We start from the raw sequence: 20,266 nt of genomic DNA, 5'->3' as shown, positions 1-20,266 counted from the left end.
CTTTATTGGATAAGTTATTGATTATATCGATCAAAATATGTATTTACCAATAACTTCGAGAGGTAATGATTTATTTAATCGCATGCAAACTAATAACAGCAATTCAATAACAATGACGTTAAAGCGGTCGATCATTCGTCAATTATAGTCTTCTAAAATTCATGCGTAATCCATGATGATCAATAATTTAATAGTGTTTAATATCGAATTAACGATAATTATCGAGGCCTTGAAGAAACTTGACGATTTATTGATTACTTTTCGATTATTTTTCGGAGAGTTTTGAATTTACAGTAGAATCTGTTTAACTTTATTAATTTTGATACCTTCTACATGTATTTTCATTAATATTAATATCTCATTTTTTTATGTCCTAATGAACACATCATATAATGGTACGTGCAGATAATAGCTTCATGTGTGCAAAAGAAATTAGCGTTTGTATAAGTGTATGATGTTGGTATGATGAATTCACACTTTGAAGAGATTATCCATTAATTTTTTCAAACATTTTCCTCAACCTATTTTTTTGGAGAGAAAATTTTATCAATATAAAATTTTATTAATATAAAGATCACTATACAATACTTGAAAACAATCAGATTTCTTAATCTTGCTAAATATTACTGATACTTAAAAAAAAGTTTAAACTATCATTTTAATATAAATTAATCTATTATGTGGTTATATATAATCTAAAATTTTAAAACTATTTAAAGAGTGTATGTATTATTACAAGACTGTATATCTTATATCGAAAAATTTAAGACAATTTAATATTTTGTGCAGAAAGTGTGCTACAAAATCACATAACTTACTTAAATTAAATCAAATATATGTATATATAATATGCATTTAATTTATATGTACATTTCGCCAAGAACAAAGAAAAACAGATAATCCTCTTATAATAGACAAAGATCAAGATATTAGAACATCTATGGAATTCAGTTACAGTTATTCTTCAATATCAAGCCGCTTTGTAAGAAAATACATAAATGACGTGTATTAGAATACAAGTCTATGATTTAATTGAGTTAATCATACAAGTATTTATTACAGGAAAAATTATAATGCAGCAGTAAAAACAAAACATCGAATAGGAACTTCCAGCAAATTTGAGTACAAGCTAGAAACTATATTTATAAATTCCTGCCGATTTGAAAATGATATAAAAATAATGTTTATTTCAGAAACCCAACTAAGACCTTTGATATATATACAAAAAGTGATCATGGGTCGATATTCATAGTTCATTCTTATAGGTAAGATCATTTTAAGGGGTCATGCTTACAATTAATCAGAAATTTGAAAAAAATCGATTTTTAGGTTTTGACATTTTCTGTAAGTATAACATCTGGAGAATACTCCCTGTAAGTTTCAAGTTAATCCGAATAAAATTTACGGAGTTATAAGCATTCAAAGTATGCTCCGCGCTCGATCGTTATAGCAGCAAGTATATATAGTGCAGCACTGCATGCAGGGAAGAATGCTTCGTCAGTAACATCAAATTAATGTTTTAGAGGCTACAACTTCTTCCGAAAACTTATTATATGGGCCTGAAATGATTCTATGTAAGTTAAAAAATGAATATTTTATTTGAGTGTAAACCTTTTTTGAAATTTTAAACGTGTTTTTCTCAAAACCGCATTTTTAAAATCGACGACCAAGATAGCTCGAAAACTACTGCATCAATTTATTTCAAATTTTACAGACTTATTTTAATATACAGGCTTAGAGATAAAAAAACAAGTCCCTGAACGAAGGATTTTTTTTTGATGTATAGTTTTATTTAATTGACGAAAAACAAGCGATTTTTTCATCGAAAATCAGAAGTTCAACTTTAGACATCCGTCATTTTGTCCCAAATCAATATTTCGAAAAACTGTTCATTAGATAATTTAATATATTAAATTAATCTTTGCAAATTTTTTATTTCGGATGATCTAGCAGCAGTGGTCACTGTAAAATAAGTTTTTTAAAAGGACTTCCAAAAAAATTGTTATATATTTTTTATTTATTAATATTTTTTAATAAAAAAATTATGTGAAATTTGTAAAAACATAAGACTTTTTTCAAATGTAAAAACTTTTTTTTAAGTTTTACAGTTTTTGAGAAAAAAAACTAAAAATCACGTTTTTTTTGGCTTCCTAACTGAGCATGACCCTTTAAACGTGATAAAATTTCAGCCCAGGTTTTCACAGTTGTAAGTGAAGGAGCAGCATCTCCATATACTGAATCTAATTCAGATTTGATTTCCTTTTCAAATAAAGTAGGAGTTTTCCTTTTCAAATGAAGAAATTTTATCATGGCGCGATTACTTCAATTTCTTCAATTTCCCAATTGTTGACAAATTGTTACTTTTAAAGGCTGTTAGGAACCAATCGCTAGAATAACATCAAACTTAACTCTTTGTGTTTCTTTCACTATCATTTATTGGACAAAGTGTTAAAATTTGATTAAAATCTTGCTTTTTCTTGGTCAGGTCGCAAACTTTTATCCGTACATATCAAATCGTTTCAACCCATCAAGAGTCCCATTAAAAGTCCAATTGAAAGAGTACATTGCTTTAGCTGATCCTTAGCAAAGCTTTATAATCATAGACATATATACGCAGGTCTAATTCAAGTACATGAAAGTCGATAACTAACAATAAGGAAAATTCATGCCATAAAGATTAGATAGTAATATTTACTTGCTAATACAAAGGTGGTACATTTGATATAGCTGATAATAGACCTGTGGAATCATTTATAGTGATCTTAAGTCTTATGAAGATTACTTCTCAAATATTTTCAGATGAAAAATTATATATAAAAATATATTTTTTTTCAAATATAATAGATCTAATTTTCGAGCATCACAAGCATTTAAGGAGTTCTATGAATTGCGAACAAAAGAAAATGTAATAATTAAATCAAATTAAATAAACTTGGTAGAACAATGGACCAACTAGAGTTTTATCCCACGTGTTTCTCTTCTATTTTGGAGAATTATGGGAGCCATTGTAAAAACAACCAAAAGACATCTTCTCATAATTATTCAGGAATGCAATTTATTAACATTTAGAATGCAGCCTTCTTGGCAAAAATAAAAATTATAATTTAATTCGATCGCCTTTGAGATCTTTTATCAAGCGATCCCTCAAATCACAATCTTTATACCATTCAATTTTCTTATTGGTGAATTATACTGCAGTTGATTCAGGCCTATCACATCGAAGTTCTAGACAATCATCTCTCTAGATGACAGACCGTTCAAAAAATAGAACAGCTTTTTTGGAAGCATTGGCAATCAGAGGACTTGCAAGAATTGTAAAAACATAGCAAATGTACCGTAAAAATGGAAATTAACATCATGATATTACTAAAAAAAGATAATATCCTCCTCTTCAATACTGACAATAAGTCGAATAATTAAGATACATCTTGGACAAGACAATAAAGCGCAAATCGTCACAGTTCAAAAAGGAGTTTAGAACTTGTAAAGATGTGCATGCAGTTTTTAGAAAATCTGACTGACAACAAAATTAATATTTTTTATTTATACACAGTCTGTCCAAAAGTTAATGAAATAGATAAGCCGGAATAAAATAAAAACTCCAATAATATAGATAAATAAAATTTTAGTTTTTTAAATTTTCTACATAATCTCGTGTTTAATATATTTATCAGATCACCGTTCCAGAAGACTTTGAAGACTCTGGAAAAGTTTTTCTCTAGAATAGCATTTCGATGCTGTATCACCGCTTTTTAAACATGTCCTTTATAGAATTGAAATGGATCTTTTTCATTGGTATTATCAACTTTAAGAAGTATAAAACTATTTATTATTTATAAAATGTTTAAGAAATATTAATTCAAATATTTTTTTAATGTTACTTTTAATGTTTATGCAATATGATTACAATCTAACATTGGATATTAATTCCTTTACTTATCGCTATGCGGCGTATTATCTTCTAAATTTTCCCGTTCAAATTTTTATCACAATGTAAAAGCCTGCAAAAATGAAACTCTTACAAACAAAAATCTAATAATTATTCTCATCAGTTTAATTTTTGATACGAATTCTAAAGGATTTTAAATCTTATTTAGAATTGAAACTATTGAACAATAAGAAATTATCTATTTATTACCTATTTAAAGATTAAATGTAAAAGATCAATTTCCATATAAATTTAATTTAATTCAAAAACAAAAAATTATATTTAAATTAAATTAATTTTTTATTTAATCACACTTTGGATTATTTATTCTTTATACATTGGATGATTTATCCTTTATTCAGAGAAAAATATCCCGAAACATTATATTAAACTCACATCGTTAGCAGTAATGTTATTATTAATCATTGTAATTATGTTATTATTAATATTATTATTAATCGTTGCAATAATATTATTATTAATAAGACTTGCTTATTGGGTTATTATTGATTCAATAGTATGAAAATTTCACAATAATTATAATTATATAAATTAAAAATTGAAATTGGTTAAAATAATATAACATAATTTTCAAAATTATTTCAATTTTGATTGATGTATTTAATGTAAATATTATTAATAACATGGTCTTTTAACTTCACTGTCACTTTTTTCGAAAGTTGTATGTATAATGTATTGCACAATCAGCTATACAGCCAAATTTTAAATTAAAGCATAAAGGAACCGTGAGAAAAATGCTAATACATTCTCGCAAGAGCGTGAGAATGGAATCAAAATTACATATCTCTTTTGAATATCTATTTGCAATATTTAATTTATTTACAGAAAATTCACGTTTTTTTTCTTATTGTAGAATTCCGTAGGTAGCTAACATAAGTATATGTATTCTCATTATTAAGCGAAAATGATTGTTATGCTATCACTATTTTCGGAATTATATTTTACTGAATGTGAGATATGCAAAAGTTATTATTGGCATTTCATGTTGCAATATTAAAAAACGCACTTCTTTTAGTCACAGAGCGATTGTAAATCTATTTTGTACAAAATAATTTTTTTATAGTCATTAATATATTATATAGCCATTATATTGTAATCGTTAATATTAATATTATAAAGATAACATTACGTTATATTTTTACACTTTCAATAAATTAAGAAGGATTTTACAAGTCTAATGCACATGTAATCTTTGATCATATCAAATACCGAAACATATGCACTTTCAAATAAATATAAATCGGGAAAGTTGAAACAATATTTAAATCCAAACCATTTATCAAAAATGAACTTTCTATCGTCGATGAGATTTGACCTTTAACATCATCGCAAATGCAATGTAATGAAAAAAGTAGGAGTACCGAAATAATACAAACAATAACAATTTAATAGTAGTAACTTTTAATAATATTCATTTTGGAAGTGCTATATATAATGATAACGATAATTTTTTCATAGGTTTTTCAAAGTTTTTAAAGAAAAGGTTAATACTGGAAACAAATAGTGAAACCATAAGACTAAAGAAATTGTGAAAGGTTTGTATAAAACACTCTTCGTGGAAAGTCGTGGAGAAAACGATCGAATTGATGCAGATGCACAATGCACAGGTACTGCATCGTCATCACTTGAGAAACGAAAGTCATTATATGAAAATCTAGAATTCAGTTGAGTAAAACTCCTGTTTAAGGAAGGATATTCCAATGACCTTGACGTATATTGTCAAGGTCATCACCTTGAATAACCTTCAAAAAGTTTATAGCCGTCGCTCGTAATTTATTAAAAAGTTATAAACAAAAAAGTTTCATAAATAGGACATAATTTTTTCACATCATGTATATGTAATGAAGTGTACTTTTAATGTATCTATTTATATAAATGTGATACACTGAATGCGTGATCGGGAGAGAGACTCTGCCCCTACCCCTACCCCCCCCCCCAAAAAAACCGACCCTATCCAACCTGCGTCTAAGACATGATATAGATTTTGCTTTGTAACACAGGTTGAATTGGGTTAATTTTTTTGAGGTGGAGGTGTAGGGAGAGGGGCAGAGCTCCGCTTACGCATTTAATGTATGTTTAAATAAATAGAACCACGAGTGACTTTCTTCTCACACAAAAAATTCTATAAAGAGTCAAAATTATGTGTCATATTAAGAAATTTGTGTAAACGCATGTTGAAAATTTAGAATATCGATAATCTTTCAACCGTCTAATATAGAAATCTATGACACACTAACTCTTCGGTTTATACCATATTTGATCGCAGAAATATCGATCGAAACAAAATAGCGAGCTTTGCTAGATGTTAGATATATGTTATATTTCTGTATAGCAGATCATATATTTATTTCTCACTATCTAAATGTACATGGTATCGAAAAACTATAGTCTTTTGAAATAAAACTCTTTTTTTGTTTATAACTTTTTAACAAATAACGAGCGATGATTAAAACCTTTTAAAGGTTACTCAGGGCGATGAGCTTGACAACATATGTCAAGGTCATTGGAGCTTCCTCCTAAACAGGCGTTTTATCTATTATAGAGCCCAGGACACTTATTTTGCATAATTGAACTGAACAAATTTGTATAACAAAACCACCTTACAACATAGAAATTTACTGTTGATATGAATTAGTAACTATAATTTGAATTAAATTAAACCTTATGTCTTGATCTTTTAAATTAGTTTGGTTAAAATGGATGTAAATAAAGGATGAGATTAATTCATAAATCAAGGATTGCGAGATTCAGATTTCAATGTATAATAAATATATCGTCAAATACTTTGTCAGATCATATTAGCTTGTATCTACATTAGTGTATACATTTTCTAGAAAATAAAAAAATTTAACAAAACAAGTTTTTTAAATCAACAAATATTTAAAAATTAATGTTATATGTCTTTTAAATTAAAAATTAATATTTTTGTAAAATAAATATTACTTTAGAAAAATGTGAATATCTGATTTCTCTGGTTCAAATATTCATTTTTATGTTATAAAAATGATTATTTTTAATTTAAATAATTATGTTTTGGAAAAAAATATGTTAAGTCAACTTTTCTTCTTGTAAGACCAATAACTATTCTTTTGATATAATAAAATTTTATAAACAAAAATAAAATAAAAATATAAGTAAATAAAATTATGTATTAGTTTTTTATTTCTATTTTAGAAATAAAATCGGATGTATTGATTGCAGGCGAAGATCGGATGTATGAGGATTAAAAAATCGTCAGCAAATAGTCGCTAATTTTTATGTATAACTAACAATTAGTAATAATATTTTTCGTAGCACATAAATGGAATACATATTAATAAAAAAATAGAACACATATTTTCAATGTAAAAATAAAATGGAAACAACTTCAGTGTTGATAGTTATAATTTCACAGAAAAATATGTGACATATCACTTAAGCATTATTAATAGTTTTAATATTATATGAGGCGCATAGCAATGTAGCACTTTGTTTATATACACAATAAACATAAATAACTAATCAAGTTTTAAATTACAAATAATTAGGTTATAGTTTTTCACTTTATTATACTTTTTTTTGCTAGATACTCATAAAAACATTAAATACTATCGTTTACTCTTTTTCAAATTTGTGTAATGTATTTACCTATGTTTTAATTCAGAGATCAATTAAGGAAAGATTAAGCTTACCCAGCTGGATAAGCAACCAGCTCGATAGTCGTATCGCAGTCAAGGGCTGCATTACTGGATACAGTTACACCCAACACTCGTTCTAACTTGATCTGAAACAAATTTAAAAAATTCCATGTTATGATATAGTAAACTATGTATTCAATAATTATTAATAAAATTCCACAAATAAATTAAATCATGATAAAGTTGCAATAAGATCTCTAACGGTATAATATCGTGATTTAATTTTCCAGAAAAAGTAAGCAATTCAATAAGGAAGATTTTCGAAGTCGACAATTTTTACAAAATTTTGGCATGCGTGTGGAGTAAGTACAATATAAAAATAGTGAGAAAAGTACGTAGCTAATATTTTGTAATATTTATAAATATTATATAAAGATTATACATAACAATACCACTTGCTGTAAGAATTAAAAAAAAAAAAAAAAAAAAACTCATATTATACTGCGGATTACAATTCGATCAAATTATTGTGAAAGTAATTTTTTTCGAATAGGGTTCTCTAACGATGAAGATTTATAATTAAAATGGTAATTAAAAATTTATGATTTTCAGTTGGAATTAGCAGAAAAGTTTTAAAATAATATATATTGAGTCTCACGTGGCACATTATAATAATTTGCGAGATTCATAAGTATTATATTTTTGTCACTTTATTATTTATAGAAAGTAATAAGTCATAAAATAAAACTGAATAAAAAATTTTAACAAAAAATATGAAACTATATAATGTTTTCAAATAAATATAGTTAAACTTAAGTCTGTGTAAATATTAAATATTCATTTAATTACATAATTTCGTTAGATCGTCAATTAAGCCAAAAGCGTATGCGAGATGAATATTTATACTATCAATAAAAAGAAATTTTTCAAGAAATTCTAACAAAGAACTATAATCAGAAACCAAACAATGCAATAAAGATTTTTTTTAATATACAGTCGGACCTTTTATCTTACGACCCTCTTATGCTACGAAACGTCTTATCCTACGACAAAAAATCCTCTCATGCTACGACCGCGAAAGGGGAATTATACCCCCACTTTCAAATTTTTGTCATAGGATCAAAGGTTTAAGGGGAAGATTCCGGACCGAAAATGTCGTAGAATAAGAGGTCCGAGGGTATAAACATTAACTCTCTCCCTCTCTTAAAAAAACATAAGCGAGAAAGATGAAGTTATTATTAAATATATATGTAAGTAAAATGTAAAGAATCAAGATATGAGATCTGAATAGCTCAGTCGTCCGGTAAGCTAGATTGGGGTTCAATTTCGGATTCAATAACTTTTCTCCAATATTTTTCTTATGTTCTTTTAGAAAAGTTAAGAGAATTTATTAAAATAAAAATCTGGAATTGAGATTATTTAATTATTTGATATCGTATAAAGAAAAATTTATTAATTTAGAAAAATTTATGTTATATGCATATGGCAAATCATAAATAATCTGGAAAATTAATTTTAACTAATCTAAAAAATTTTCCTTGAAACTGACACACTACGTCATTCGTATCTGGCTGTTAGTAGCCCGGTGAAATTTAAATTTATTTTTATATTGAAAGCTTCTTACTATTCTACTATAATTTCTTAGTTCATTAAAATAATTAAAAATAATAAAATTTAATACAAAACAGTTTGGCACAACTATGAAAATAAAAACTAATATTTTAACATCGCTGTCTGTAATAAGAATTAGGAAAATTATTATATACAATTTACACAATTATATTATATATAATAACGAAGATATATTAAATAATTAAAATACAATAAAGCTTAAATATATATATATATATATATATATATATATATATATATATATATTATAGTAATAAGTTTTTTTGTGCATTAATTTTTAGTCTTAATAACTTTGTTTTTTTATAATATATATATATATGTATATATATATAATTTATTACTATAATATATACATATATATATATATATGTATATATGTATAATTTATTACTATAATATATACATATATATATATATATATATATATATATATATATATATATATTATAGTAATAAATTTTTTTGTGTTTAATTTTTAGTCTTAATAATTTTGTTTTTTTATAATAGAGATATATTCTGAAATATTCTGTATCTGAAAATACATATTGTAAGTATAATACACACATGCACGGTACGCACACATATATGCATATAATCTGTGTAATTATTATTATGTGTAATAGTCAGCTCGATTCATGCCACAATACCTTATAAGAGATTCTATATGCGTATTTTTGGCAAAAATTAAATATGCATCCAGAATGCGTATTCATCAGATTTTATCAGGGTTGGAAAGTAATGAGTAACAAAGTTACAGTTATAGTTACTTTTTTTCGGTAACTATAACTTAACTTCGTTACTTTTTTCTATCTGTAACTGTAACTTAACTTAGTTACATTTTTTGGTAACTAATAACTATTTTAATAGTTACTTTTTTGAGAGCATGCGCTAAAAGCATCGTTCTATATATCTTATTTTTACTTAGTGACTTATCGACCAATTTTTTGCATTATAAAAGAATAATATAATATGGTAGTAATTTAAATATAAGAAAAATGGAAAAAATTCAATAACAATATGAACGTTGTCCTAACTTTAAATTTTTTATTATGATTATATGATTATTAAGTACCTTACGATTATTATTAAAAGTATATATCTTTATTTCTTCAGCTTCTGCCAAGAAGGGACTCGGTTGGTGCTTACAAGATATGTTATCCTCTCATCCATCCATACATATTTATCTACATTTTATCCATTCCTATAGTTTATCACATATCACATCTCTGTCTTATATCTAATAATAATAAACATAAGCATATTTATTCCTATACAACTTGAATTACTTAAAACATTCTAACTACTATAGTAATAATATTGCATCTTTAACTTTAATTATCCTTTCCTTATCTTATTATATACCATTACTATTACTATCTTATCTTAAACTTAATATCTAAGACCTATAACCTTCTATTAAGCAGCTATTAATTCACAATCAATTATATTTCTTTTCTCTCTTTTTTTCCTTCTTTCTATTACTTCTTTTAAAGTCTTTCCTTTCCTCTCACACAATTCATCATTCCATATATTAGCTAACATTTCCTATTCATTATTACCTATGTCCCTAAACCAAACCTTCTAACTACCATACATTATATTACATAAGATTCCATACTTCTTTACCTATTCTATCACATCTACTAAAATTTTACATTCTTCATCATCTTCTATCTCTTCTTCCTTTTCTTCCTCATCTTCCTCCTTCCTTTTATTTCTATTATTATTATCTATTATTCTTTACTGCCTCTGTATTTATCTCTGTTCCACCTGATAGTTTCATAAAATGTCTTCTCCATTCCTCTCTATCTATGCTATTTTCCTTTAATTCTCTTATTCTCTTTTTCTTATTCAGGTTTCTTTTTCAGTCTTCTTAATACCTCTTCTATTTCCTCTCTATTCTTTTTCTTTTCCTCTCCCAAAATTCTTTTCATTTTCATTTTATCTTGCTTTCCATATATTTCCATTTTCCTTCCTCGTACTTTTACCTTTCCTCCATTTGCAGTCAGTCCTTTTGACCTCTCTTTTCCTCTTCATACCGTTGATGTTCCAGTATTTTTATCCTGATTCTTTCTTCCTTGTCTGCCTTCTTATCTATCATAGAGTTTTTAAACTGATTCCTATAGTCTTGCTTTCCATATTTTTTCCATTCTCCTCCCTCGTGTCTTTAACTTTTCTCCATTTGCAGTCAATCCTCTTGACCTCTCTTCCTTTTTTCCTCCTTTCCTTTTCTTTTCCTCTTCACATTGCTGTTGTTCCAGTATTTATATCCCAATTCTTTATTTATCTCTTACCCTTGGTTCTCTTCTATACTTATCTTAAGGCTGGTTCCACAATAGCTGTCGTAAGTCGGATGTCGGAAGAGTTGACCAATCATATTCGATTATTCTTCTCTAAAGTCAACTGTGATTGGTCAACTCTTCTGACATCCGACTTACGACAGCTATTGTGGAATCACTCTAAAAATCCTACTTTTATCGACCTTCATCAATAATTTACCTAACCCTACTATTAACGATCGGTGCTCTTCTCGAGCCTCTCTTTTCACTGCCCCTAGCCGCCATAACCTCCTTTATTCCTTGCTTTTCCTATACATATCAGAATCTCCTACTACGTATTCCTTCTTATATCCTTCATTTACCCTTACTCTTTAACCATTTCATCTTTTCATCCTATATTTACCTAACTCTACGCTCTATTACGCTTATACTTCCTAATAGTGTACGCAGTCATCCGTGCACACGTCCCCTCATACTCACGCCACCAAACCAAGCCCACGATTATTAAAAGTTAAGATTAATATTTTTTTTCTTTTATGAGATTATAAAATATATTTGGATATTTAAACACATTATATTTTATTTTATTTTATTATTAATATTATATATATTGTTTTGTAATTCATAATATATAAAATAATAAAGGACCCTGCACCCAACCAATGGAATTTTGGTTCTCGACCAAATTTGCCGAAAGTGCAGCATATTATTCATTATGACTTCCTGAGCTGAAAAGTCTCAATGAACACAAGGTCCAAAAATCAATGGTTTTTGAGATACCGAGCTTCAAAAGTTTGATTTTTGGCTTATTTAAATGTTTGATAATACAAATATAGAAATTACGAACTTTTAGGGGTATTCATGCAGAGTAAGCACGACTATATTGAGAATGAGTGTGTGTATGTGTGTGTGCGCGTATGCGTGCGTGTGTGTGTACATGTGCGCACGCGCGTTCACCTTTAGAGATTATATTTTATATGCTAAAACTCGCACATGTACATCCACACTTTAATTCTCACACACATACGCGCGCGCTTGCACATAAACACGCATACACATACATACACATAAAGATAAAGAAACCTTTCTGCTCGCCACCTCTTCGTGGTTGGCCCTGGGTTGCGCTAAGAGCGGGTACTAATTATGTCGCTTATTAGTTAAGAAATAATAAAGAATGGCTGATTTTCAAAATCAACATACTTGCCAATTCAATACTACCGTCACATTCACATCCACGCCCACAGGTTTACAGTTACACGTATACTAGAATCATAAACTCAATTTCATATGTTCACTTGCATACATGTAAAAAGCTAAAAATTGAACTTTTGAAACTCAGTATCTCGAAAACCATTGATTTTTGGACCTTGTGTCCATTGAGACTTTTGATCAGGCGGTTAAAATGAATAACATGCTGCACTTTCAGCAAATTTGGCCGAGAACCAAAATTCCATTGGTTGGGTGCGGGGTCCTTTATCAGTATTTAGGTAGCATATGATTCAATCTTTTACCTTTATAAAATTATCACTTAAATTACATAAAATAATATAGCACATAATTAAACACATAATATACAACAATTAGTAAAACATAAAATGTAAGCTTTTTATGTTTAAAATATTGTACAATTTCAAAAAAAGTAACTGAAAAGTAACGACTCGTTACTTTTTGAGTAACTGTAACTGTAACGAGTTATTTTTCAAAATCGGTAACTTGTAACTGTAACTAGTTACTTTCTCAATGAAAAAACTGTAACTAGTTACTTTTACAAAGTAACTTTCCCAACCTTGGATTTTATACAGTGTGACTATTTCCTATTGCCAAAAATGACAATGGCGACGAAAAGAATATTGTACATACAATGACGATGAAGTTATACAAGGTCATGACAAAGGGATCATTAAAGTACAATTCCAAAAACGAAACTTGAACAAATTTATGAGTTGATTCAACGTTGTATTAATGTAGAAAACACATTTCGAACAAACATTTTAGTTTTTGGCAACATAAATAATAAATAATAGTTTTTTTTTCAAAAATATCGGTTTATTTTCTCCTGTCTGCATATATAGTGTATGTTTAGATAGAAAAAAAAAACAACAGTTTAATAATTCATAATTTATTTTGATATATCTTGTTTTTTAAAATATGCATCTTATATGTACAATATACTTTCTTAATTAAATGAGTCAAAAAGAATCATCTTTTCTGCAATACTTAACAAAAGGCGCGATTCACGGACATGCCTATTTAAAAAACGACGCTAATTGGGTAATCTTTATTTTATAATTCCTCTTTCATTAAGGTTAGTTTTCGAGTACTCGTTGCAAAACTAACAAGTTGAGGACAATGATATATTTGCGATAGGAATAAGAATCCTATGCTTTCTCTCTTTCTTTCGCATTGTTCCTTTCTCACGATTCGACAAGCAAGCCAGCTCGATGATTTAAACTCAGAAGGTCGATTCTGTAATGTAGTGAAAATGCAAAAAGTGAGCTGTTCGCGCGATACCTGCTCACTTTTCGCATTTTTATTACATATTGTAAATACAGAATCGATCTTCATTTATTAATCAGGAGTGTCAATACTACCAAAACTGACCAGGCCTCACTGTAATCTAGGTATGAAATTCCATACCTCTTTTAAAATCTACTTATAAAATTACTTTTTCAGTATATATATAAAAAAAAGTTTAAAAAATGTTAACTTTTTTTTTTACAAAAAGTGCATTGATAAAGTGGAATGCTTTCCCCTCTCCTTCCACGTTATTAACTGATATTCTCGCCTCCGGAAAAAATGAAGCAATTATATTTTTTAATACATATATATATGTGTATAATTGCAAACGATTAAGCATGATCGACATTGATTCTTAATTGTCAAGCTGGTTTATACTTGCCAAACAGCGAAAATAATGCGAGAGAACATATTATACATTGTGCGTGCGTGTGCGTGCGTGCGTGCGTGCGTGCGTGCGTGCGTGCGTGCGTGCGTGTGTGTGTGTGTGTGTAGCAAGCGGGAGCAATCCTTGACATTTTCCCTATCTAACAAGAGAAACACCAGATTTAGCCTCCTTCGATTTCGTCGAGTTTAAAGTATTGTAGTCCTACCATTTCACTAATTTATCATAAAATAATACGATAAAGTAATTCTGTTAAAATAATAAAAACAGTATAAAAGTTCTCTTCAATTCAGATTTAACAAAAAAAATTTCAAATAGTAAGAATATAGGAGACCATAGATAGAATCAGCAGTACACAACGTAGTAATTAGACACCTTTTCCACTAGACTATGCTATTTACCTATAAATCTGTTTTTACGCTCGGTACATAAAGAGCGCATAAATTTTTAAACGTGTTTTACTCGCGAATGTTTAGAACTACATCGTATTATTTTATGATAGATTAGTGAGAAAGTAGAATTATAACATACTTTAGAATCAAATTTCGAAATCGTAATGAAATCGGACCATGTTTGGTGTTCCCCAAATCTTACTTGGTGTTTGATATCAGTGACGAATTATATATATATATACTTCTAGTGCAGCGCCTCACACTGCAAATCGGTAAACTATAAAGTGAAAAGTGGCGTGCCTTTTGACAGTCGAATTATTCTTGCATGCTATTTTTAAATAATTTTTATTAGGCTTTTTCCTTGACAGTTAATAAATAGTCGTCAAATGAGTGTCAAAGCCTAGTTATGCGAGGAAACATGCAGTTTGACAACTGTCTAAAGAAGATGGAAAATGTTTCTTCCATATAGTATATATTATCTAAGCTTAGTTTTTGGATAACAAGTATGCTAAATTTATCTGTAGTGTTGTTTCACTGAAATATCTTTTTATTTAAAAATGACTTTTAACGTGTCATTTTTCGATTCTGACGTCACAATTCCAATATGGTCACGGCGAGTACTCGGGACTCTGGAGCCTAAAGCGTTATAGAAAGCAATGTTGAGAGTTTTTGACTCATTTTTTTATTCAGAAATAGCACTGTATAATTCGAACTATGATATTTACTGATATCTTCTGTATGTATATGTATATATGCTAAAATATTTTATATAAAAAATTTTATATTTTAATTTATTTAATTTTTAAAATTTTATAATTATAACGTAAAGGAAATATTACTTAATATTAGTAAAAATTGCAATTGCCGAAAAATATCGCTCATCTTAAGTGCTTAGAAAATTGGAAAAATACAATAAAAGAAAAAGATTTATTGTGACTTAGTAGCGTTTTGAGTTTTGCAAAATATTAATAAAGCAACAAAAAGAATAATATAACGAGAAACTATACTTGCAATTGCATCAATTGTAATGTACAATTAAATCTTTATTCAACTCTAATGTGTTGAAAGATCACCTTTCTATCTTTAATACTTTCTCAGTTCTTACTTTCCTACTTTTATTTTAATAGTACGAGCACAGAATAAAAGATATTATTTTATGTCATGCGAGACATTTTTATTCTACATATGCGTGGCCAAGTGGCAAATGTGAAGTGTAAGAGATGGAAAAGATATTAAGAATATAAAGATTAAGAACTTCAAGATGTTAAGATTTTTAAAATATTAAGGGTCGACAGGACCGAGAAAATTCCAGCGTCACTGTCACCAACATTGAGAAATGAATTCTTATTCAATGTATTGGTGTATGTCTGTATACGTAAAAACATCATTGCATTTCAAGAGAGACGAAGACGACATTATTGTCTTTCATTGTCTCTCCTTAGCAAGCGGTGCTGCCAACTCAATTTCTTACAATTAGCTGCACTTGCACTTTAGGTACAGATACAATATTCTATTCGGTAATATTTTGCCTCGAAGAAGTTATATTTCTTTATAAAACTTTTTTTGCTACATTCCTTGTAAAGTTTATTACCCCGCTAAAAAGCCGGATTTTGAATTTTGGCTTTTAAAAAATTTATAATAATTACAATCGGTACACCTGGTCTATATACTTCATTCACGATCAGTATACCTTATTCATGTCAATTTTATGAAATTTTATTTTAAGCCTTTTTTCCAAAAAATCGCTCTTTAGCGGGCTGCGAGAAATCCTCCTGAATAAGAATATCATTGTTAAATATGATTCTTTCTTAATTTATAGCCGAAATATCGTCGAAAAGAATTTGTAGTTCCGAAGTCTCCGCATGAGATCTCCACCGTAAGTCCTCTCGACCCTTAAAAAGTATGACTACATAGATTTGATTGTATACAGGGTGTCTCATAACTAATGAGCGAACGCTGGTGAATGGGTAGAGTACAGTGAACTAAACAAAAAAGTATTAAGTCATTTTGCGATTTTCACAATAATTATTAAAATATTAATTAAAAACGCTTAGCGAACGATATTATACATATCTACAAGATGTCCGGTAATAATCGCCTCAACTCTCAACATAAAAGTCCTGTATCATTTTCCGATTTTCGCAATAATTATTGAACTATTAATTAAAAACGCTCAGGGTATGCTGATATGCGGCGCGCGCTCATACGCTAAGCGTTTTTAATTAATATTTTAATAATTATTGTGAAAATCGGAAAATGATGCAGGACTTTTATATTCAGTTTGACCTACTCTATCAGCCCTAGAGAGGTGAAGCAATTATTACCAGACATCTTGTATATATGTACATATGTAACATTGTTCGCTAAGCGTTTTTAATTAATATTTTAATAATTATTGCGAAAATCGCAAAATGACCTAATACTTTTTTGTTCAGTTCACTGTACTCTATCCGTTCACGAGCGTTGGCTCGTTAGTTATAAGACACCCTGTATATACGCATCTCTTAATATGCAATCTTTATTTTTATACAAGGTTTTGAATTTTTATATATTTAAATATGAAAAAAAAATGAAAAGATGAACAGATTATTAAATAAAAACATTATCCAGCTCATTTACTTTTAGTCTCTTTCATCCACATTGTACATAAAAAAAATCGTTTAGTATGACAGTTGTGTCATTTATTATTACCTTCATGTATTCGCTATGAATTCTCTGCAAAATTATGCTTTTTCTTTACCGGAGAAAACGAGACGCACACTTCATTGTAAGATATGTGTGTTATCGTATATGTTGTGTGAAGCATGTCAAATCGAGATTAACGTGAATAAAAACGATGAAATACACATTATGCCAATTTATAGATATGTACACACACACACGCAACACACACACACACACACACACACACACACACACACACACACACACACACACACACACACACACACACACACACACACACACACACACACACACACACACACACACACACACACACACACACACACACACACACACACACACACACACACACACACACACACACACACACACACACACACACACACACACACACACACACACACACACACACACACACACACACACACACACACACACACACACACACACACACACACACACACACACACACACACACACACACACACACACACACACACACACACACACACACACACACACACACACACACACACACACACACACACACACACACACACACACACACACACACACACACACACACACACACACACACACACACACACACACACACACACACACACACACACACACACACACACACACACACACACACACACACACACACACACACACACACACACACACACACACACACACACACACACACACACACACACACACACACACACACACACACACACACACACACACACACACACACACACACACACACACACACACACACACACACACACACACACACACACACACACACACACACACACACACATATACACAGGGTGGCTCACTTTAAGTGATGCATTGATATTTCTTAAAAACCAAAACTACTATAAAAAAATGTTTCGTACAAAAGTTTTATGATTTTGAGGGGGACATAAGATAGTACCATTGATTTGACCTTATTTCTTTTTTTAATAAAATTATCCTAATTTTGTTATGTAAATTGATTCCTCATAATACTCTGCATAAAAAGTTATAAAGACGTGATGGACAAAAATTAAATAATTTATGAAATATTTTACACTTTAATATGACATAATTTTACATAAATTATAAAATATCTCATAAATATTTTTTGATTACAATTTATGAAATATTTTACACTTTAATATGACATAATTTTACATAAATTATAAAATATCTCATAAATATTTTTTGATTACCTTGCCTCAATACTATATGCACAGAATGATGAGAGCAATCAATTGGTGTAAGGAGAGCACAAACTTGTCTTAAAGAAAAAATTTTAATGTAAAATTCTTATTCTTTTTTTAAGACAACTCGAAGATACAGATAAGACGTAATTCTTTTCAAATTTCCTCCGTGAATCGAAAATAACAAGTGTAAAGATAAAAAATGTCTAATTTGTACTTTAACTATTAAAGCTAAATTTTGCAGAAGCACATAATTACTTAAAACAACATTATTTTTCGATTTCAATATCTTGCAGATTTTCTTATTAATTTATTATTTTTATTTGAACAATATATTTCTTATAAAAATATATTAAAAAAAATTTATTATTTGTGTATATCCTATTTGTTTAATAAATAAAAATTTTACTTTTAATAAATATTTTATAAAAATTTTACTTATTAAATAAAAATTTTACACCTCGTTAAAATATTCCTAATGTTTGACTCTCTTGCTAGACTCTCATAACTCCTTAAATAAATTTGTGAAATAGTGTATACATATTGAAAAATTAAAATTTAATTCCACGTATAACATTGTTGAATTGTTGAAATTTGTGATTAAAATATTTGATAAAAATTATGCAAAATATAAAACCAGTTCAGATATTTTTATAAATGATGTCCTTAAATGCGAAGAGCAAAATTTTTCTATCTTCCTTAACATGTAAATATAATAAAGAATGATAATAAATAATGATAATCAATTCATATGATGATGTCATTAAATAATTCTGTCATTAAATGTATTGTTTCCCATCAATCAGTAAAATATAATACAAAATGTAGAAGATCCGGATTTTATAATTTTCTTATGAAAACTCGTCGAGATCTTTATTTAATTAATAGAAAGATATGAAAATAATGCTCTGTCGTTTTGTGCAACACAATCTGTATACGTGTATGCAAAGCATGCACGCTCCAAATAAGGCGATCTACATAAACTAGTTATGTTTCAAGACTCCATTGATATAGAAATGCGTACAAGCAAATAATATTGTAGATCGTATTATGATGATCATAAATTAGTTGCTTGAATGCATACAAAAGGCAAATTACTATTCTACGAGATTTTCCAGTAATCTTATTTAATTCCACAGACGTATGTATGTACATACGAATGTGCATGCATATATACATATATAGAGTGAGGAAAAAGTATGTATGGAAGTATGTATGAAGTAAGTATGGAAACCGTACAAAATCTCGAAAAATATAAGTTTTACAGAAAAATGTTTCAGACAAAAGTTGTATGATTTCGAGAGGGACATAAGATGGTGTCATTGATTTGATTTTGAATAGTCATATGAAGGTCACCTTTAATTTCTTAAATGGAACATTCTATATTTAATTGTATATTCTTGTAGCTCGAGAGCTTTCTGAAACACTATAATAAAACTTCTTTTGGTTAAGAATTTCCTGAGATATTTTAAAGTTTGTCGTAATATTTTTTAATATAAAATATAAAATGAATAAAAAAAATGAATAAATCTTGCCTAAATGACCGGATCCTTCCTTGATTTTGCCTTAGATTCTATTTTGTAAAATTTA

General features: G+C 28.5%; 1 protein-coding gene across 6 annotated transcripts in view; it reads right to left on the bottom strand.

Moving 5' to 3' along the window:
* Wdr62 (WD repeat domain 62) overlaps window positions 1-20,266 on the bottom strand; it is a 75,591-nt gene that overhangs the window by 32,040 nt on the left and 23,285 nt on the right. For all 6 annotated transcript variants that reach the window (XM_072901559.1, XM_072901560.1, XM_072901561.1 and 3 more), the window contains one exon: window positions 7,621-7,712. In XM_072901559.1, coding sequence (XP_072757660.1) covers window positions 7,621-7,712 — 92 coding nt within the window. The remainder of the gene's footprint in view (window positions 1-7,620; window positions 7,713-20,266) is intronic.

The sequence above is a fragment of the Anoplolepis gracilipes genome, chromosome 11 (assembly GCF_047496725.1).
Source record: "Anoplolepis gracilipes chromosome 11, ASM4749672v1, whole genome shotgun sequence".
Lineage (NCBI taxonomy): Eukaryota > Metazoa > Arthropoda > Insecta > Hymenoptera > Formicidae > Anoplolepis > Anoplolepis gracilipes.
The sequence above is the reverse complement of the archived record's forward strand: the minus strand, read 5'-3'. Positions and strand labels throughout refer to the sequence as shown.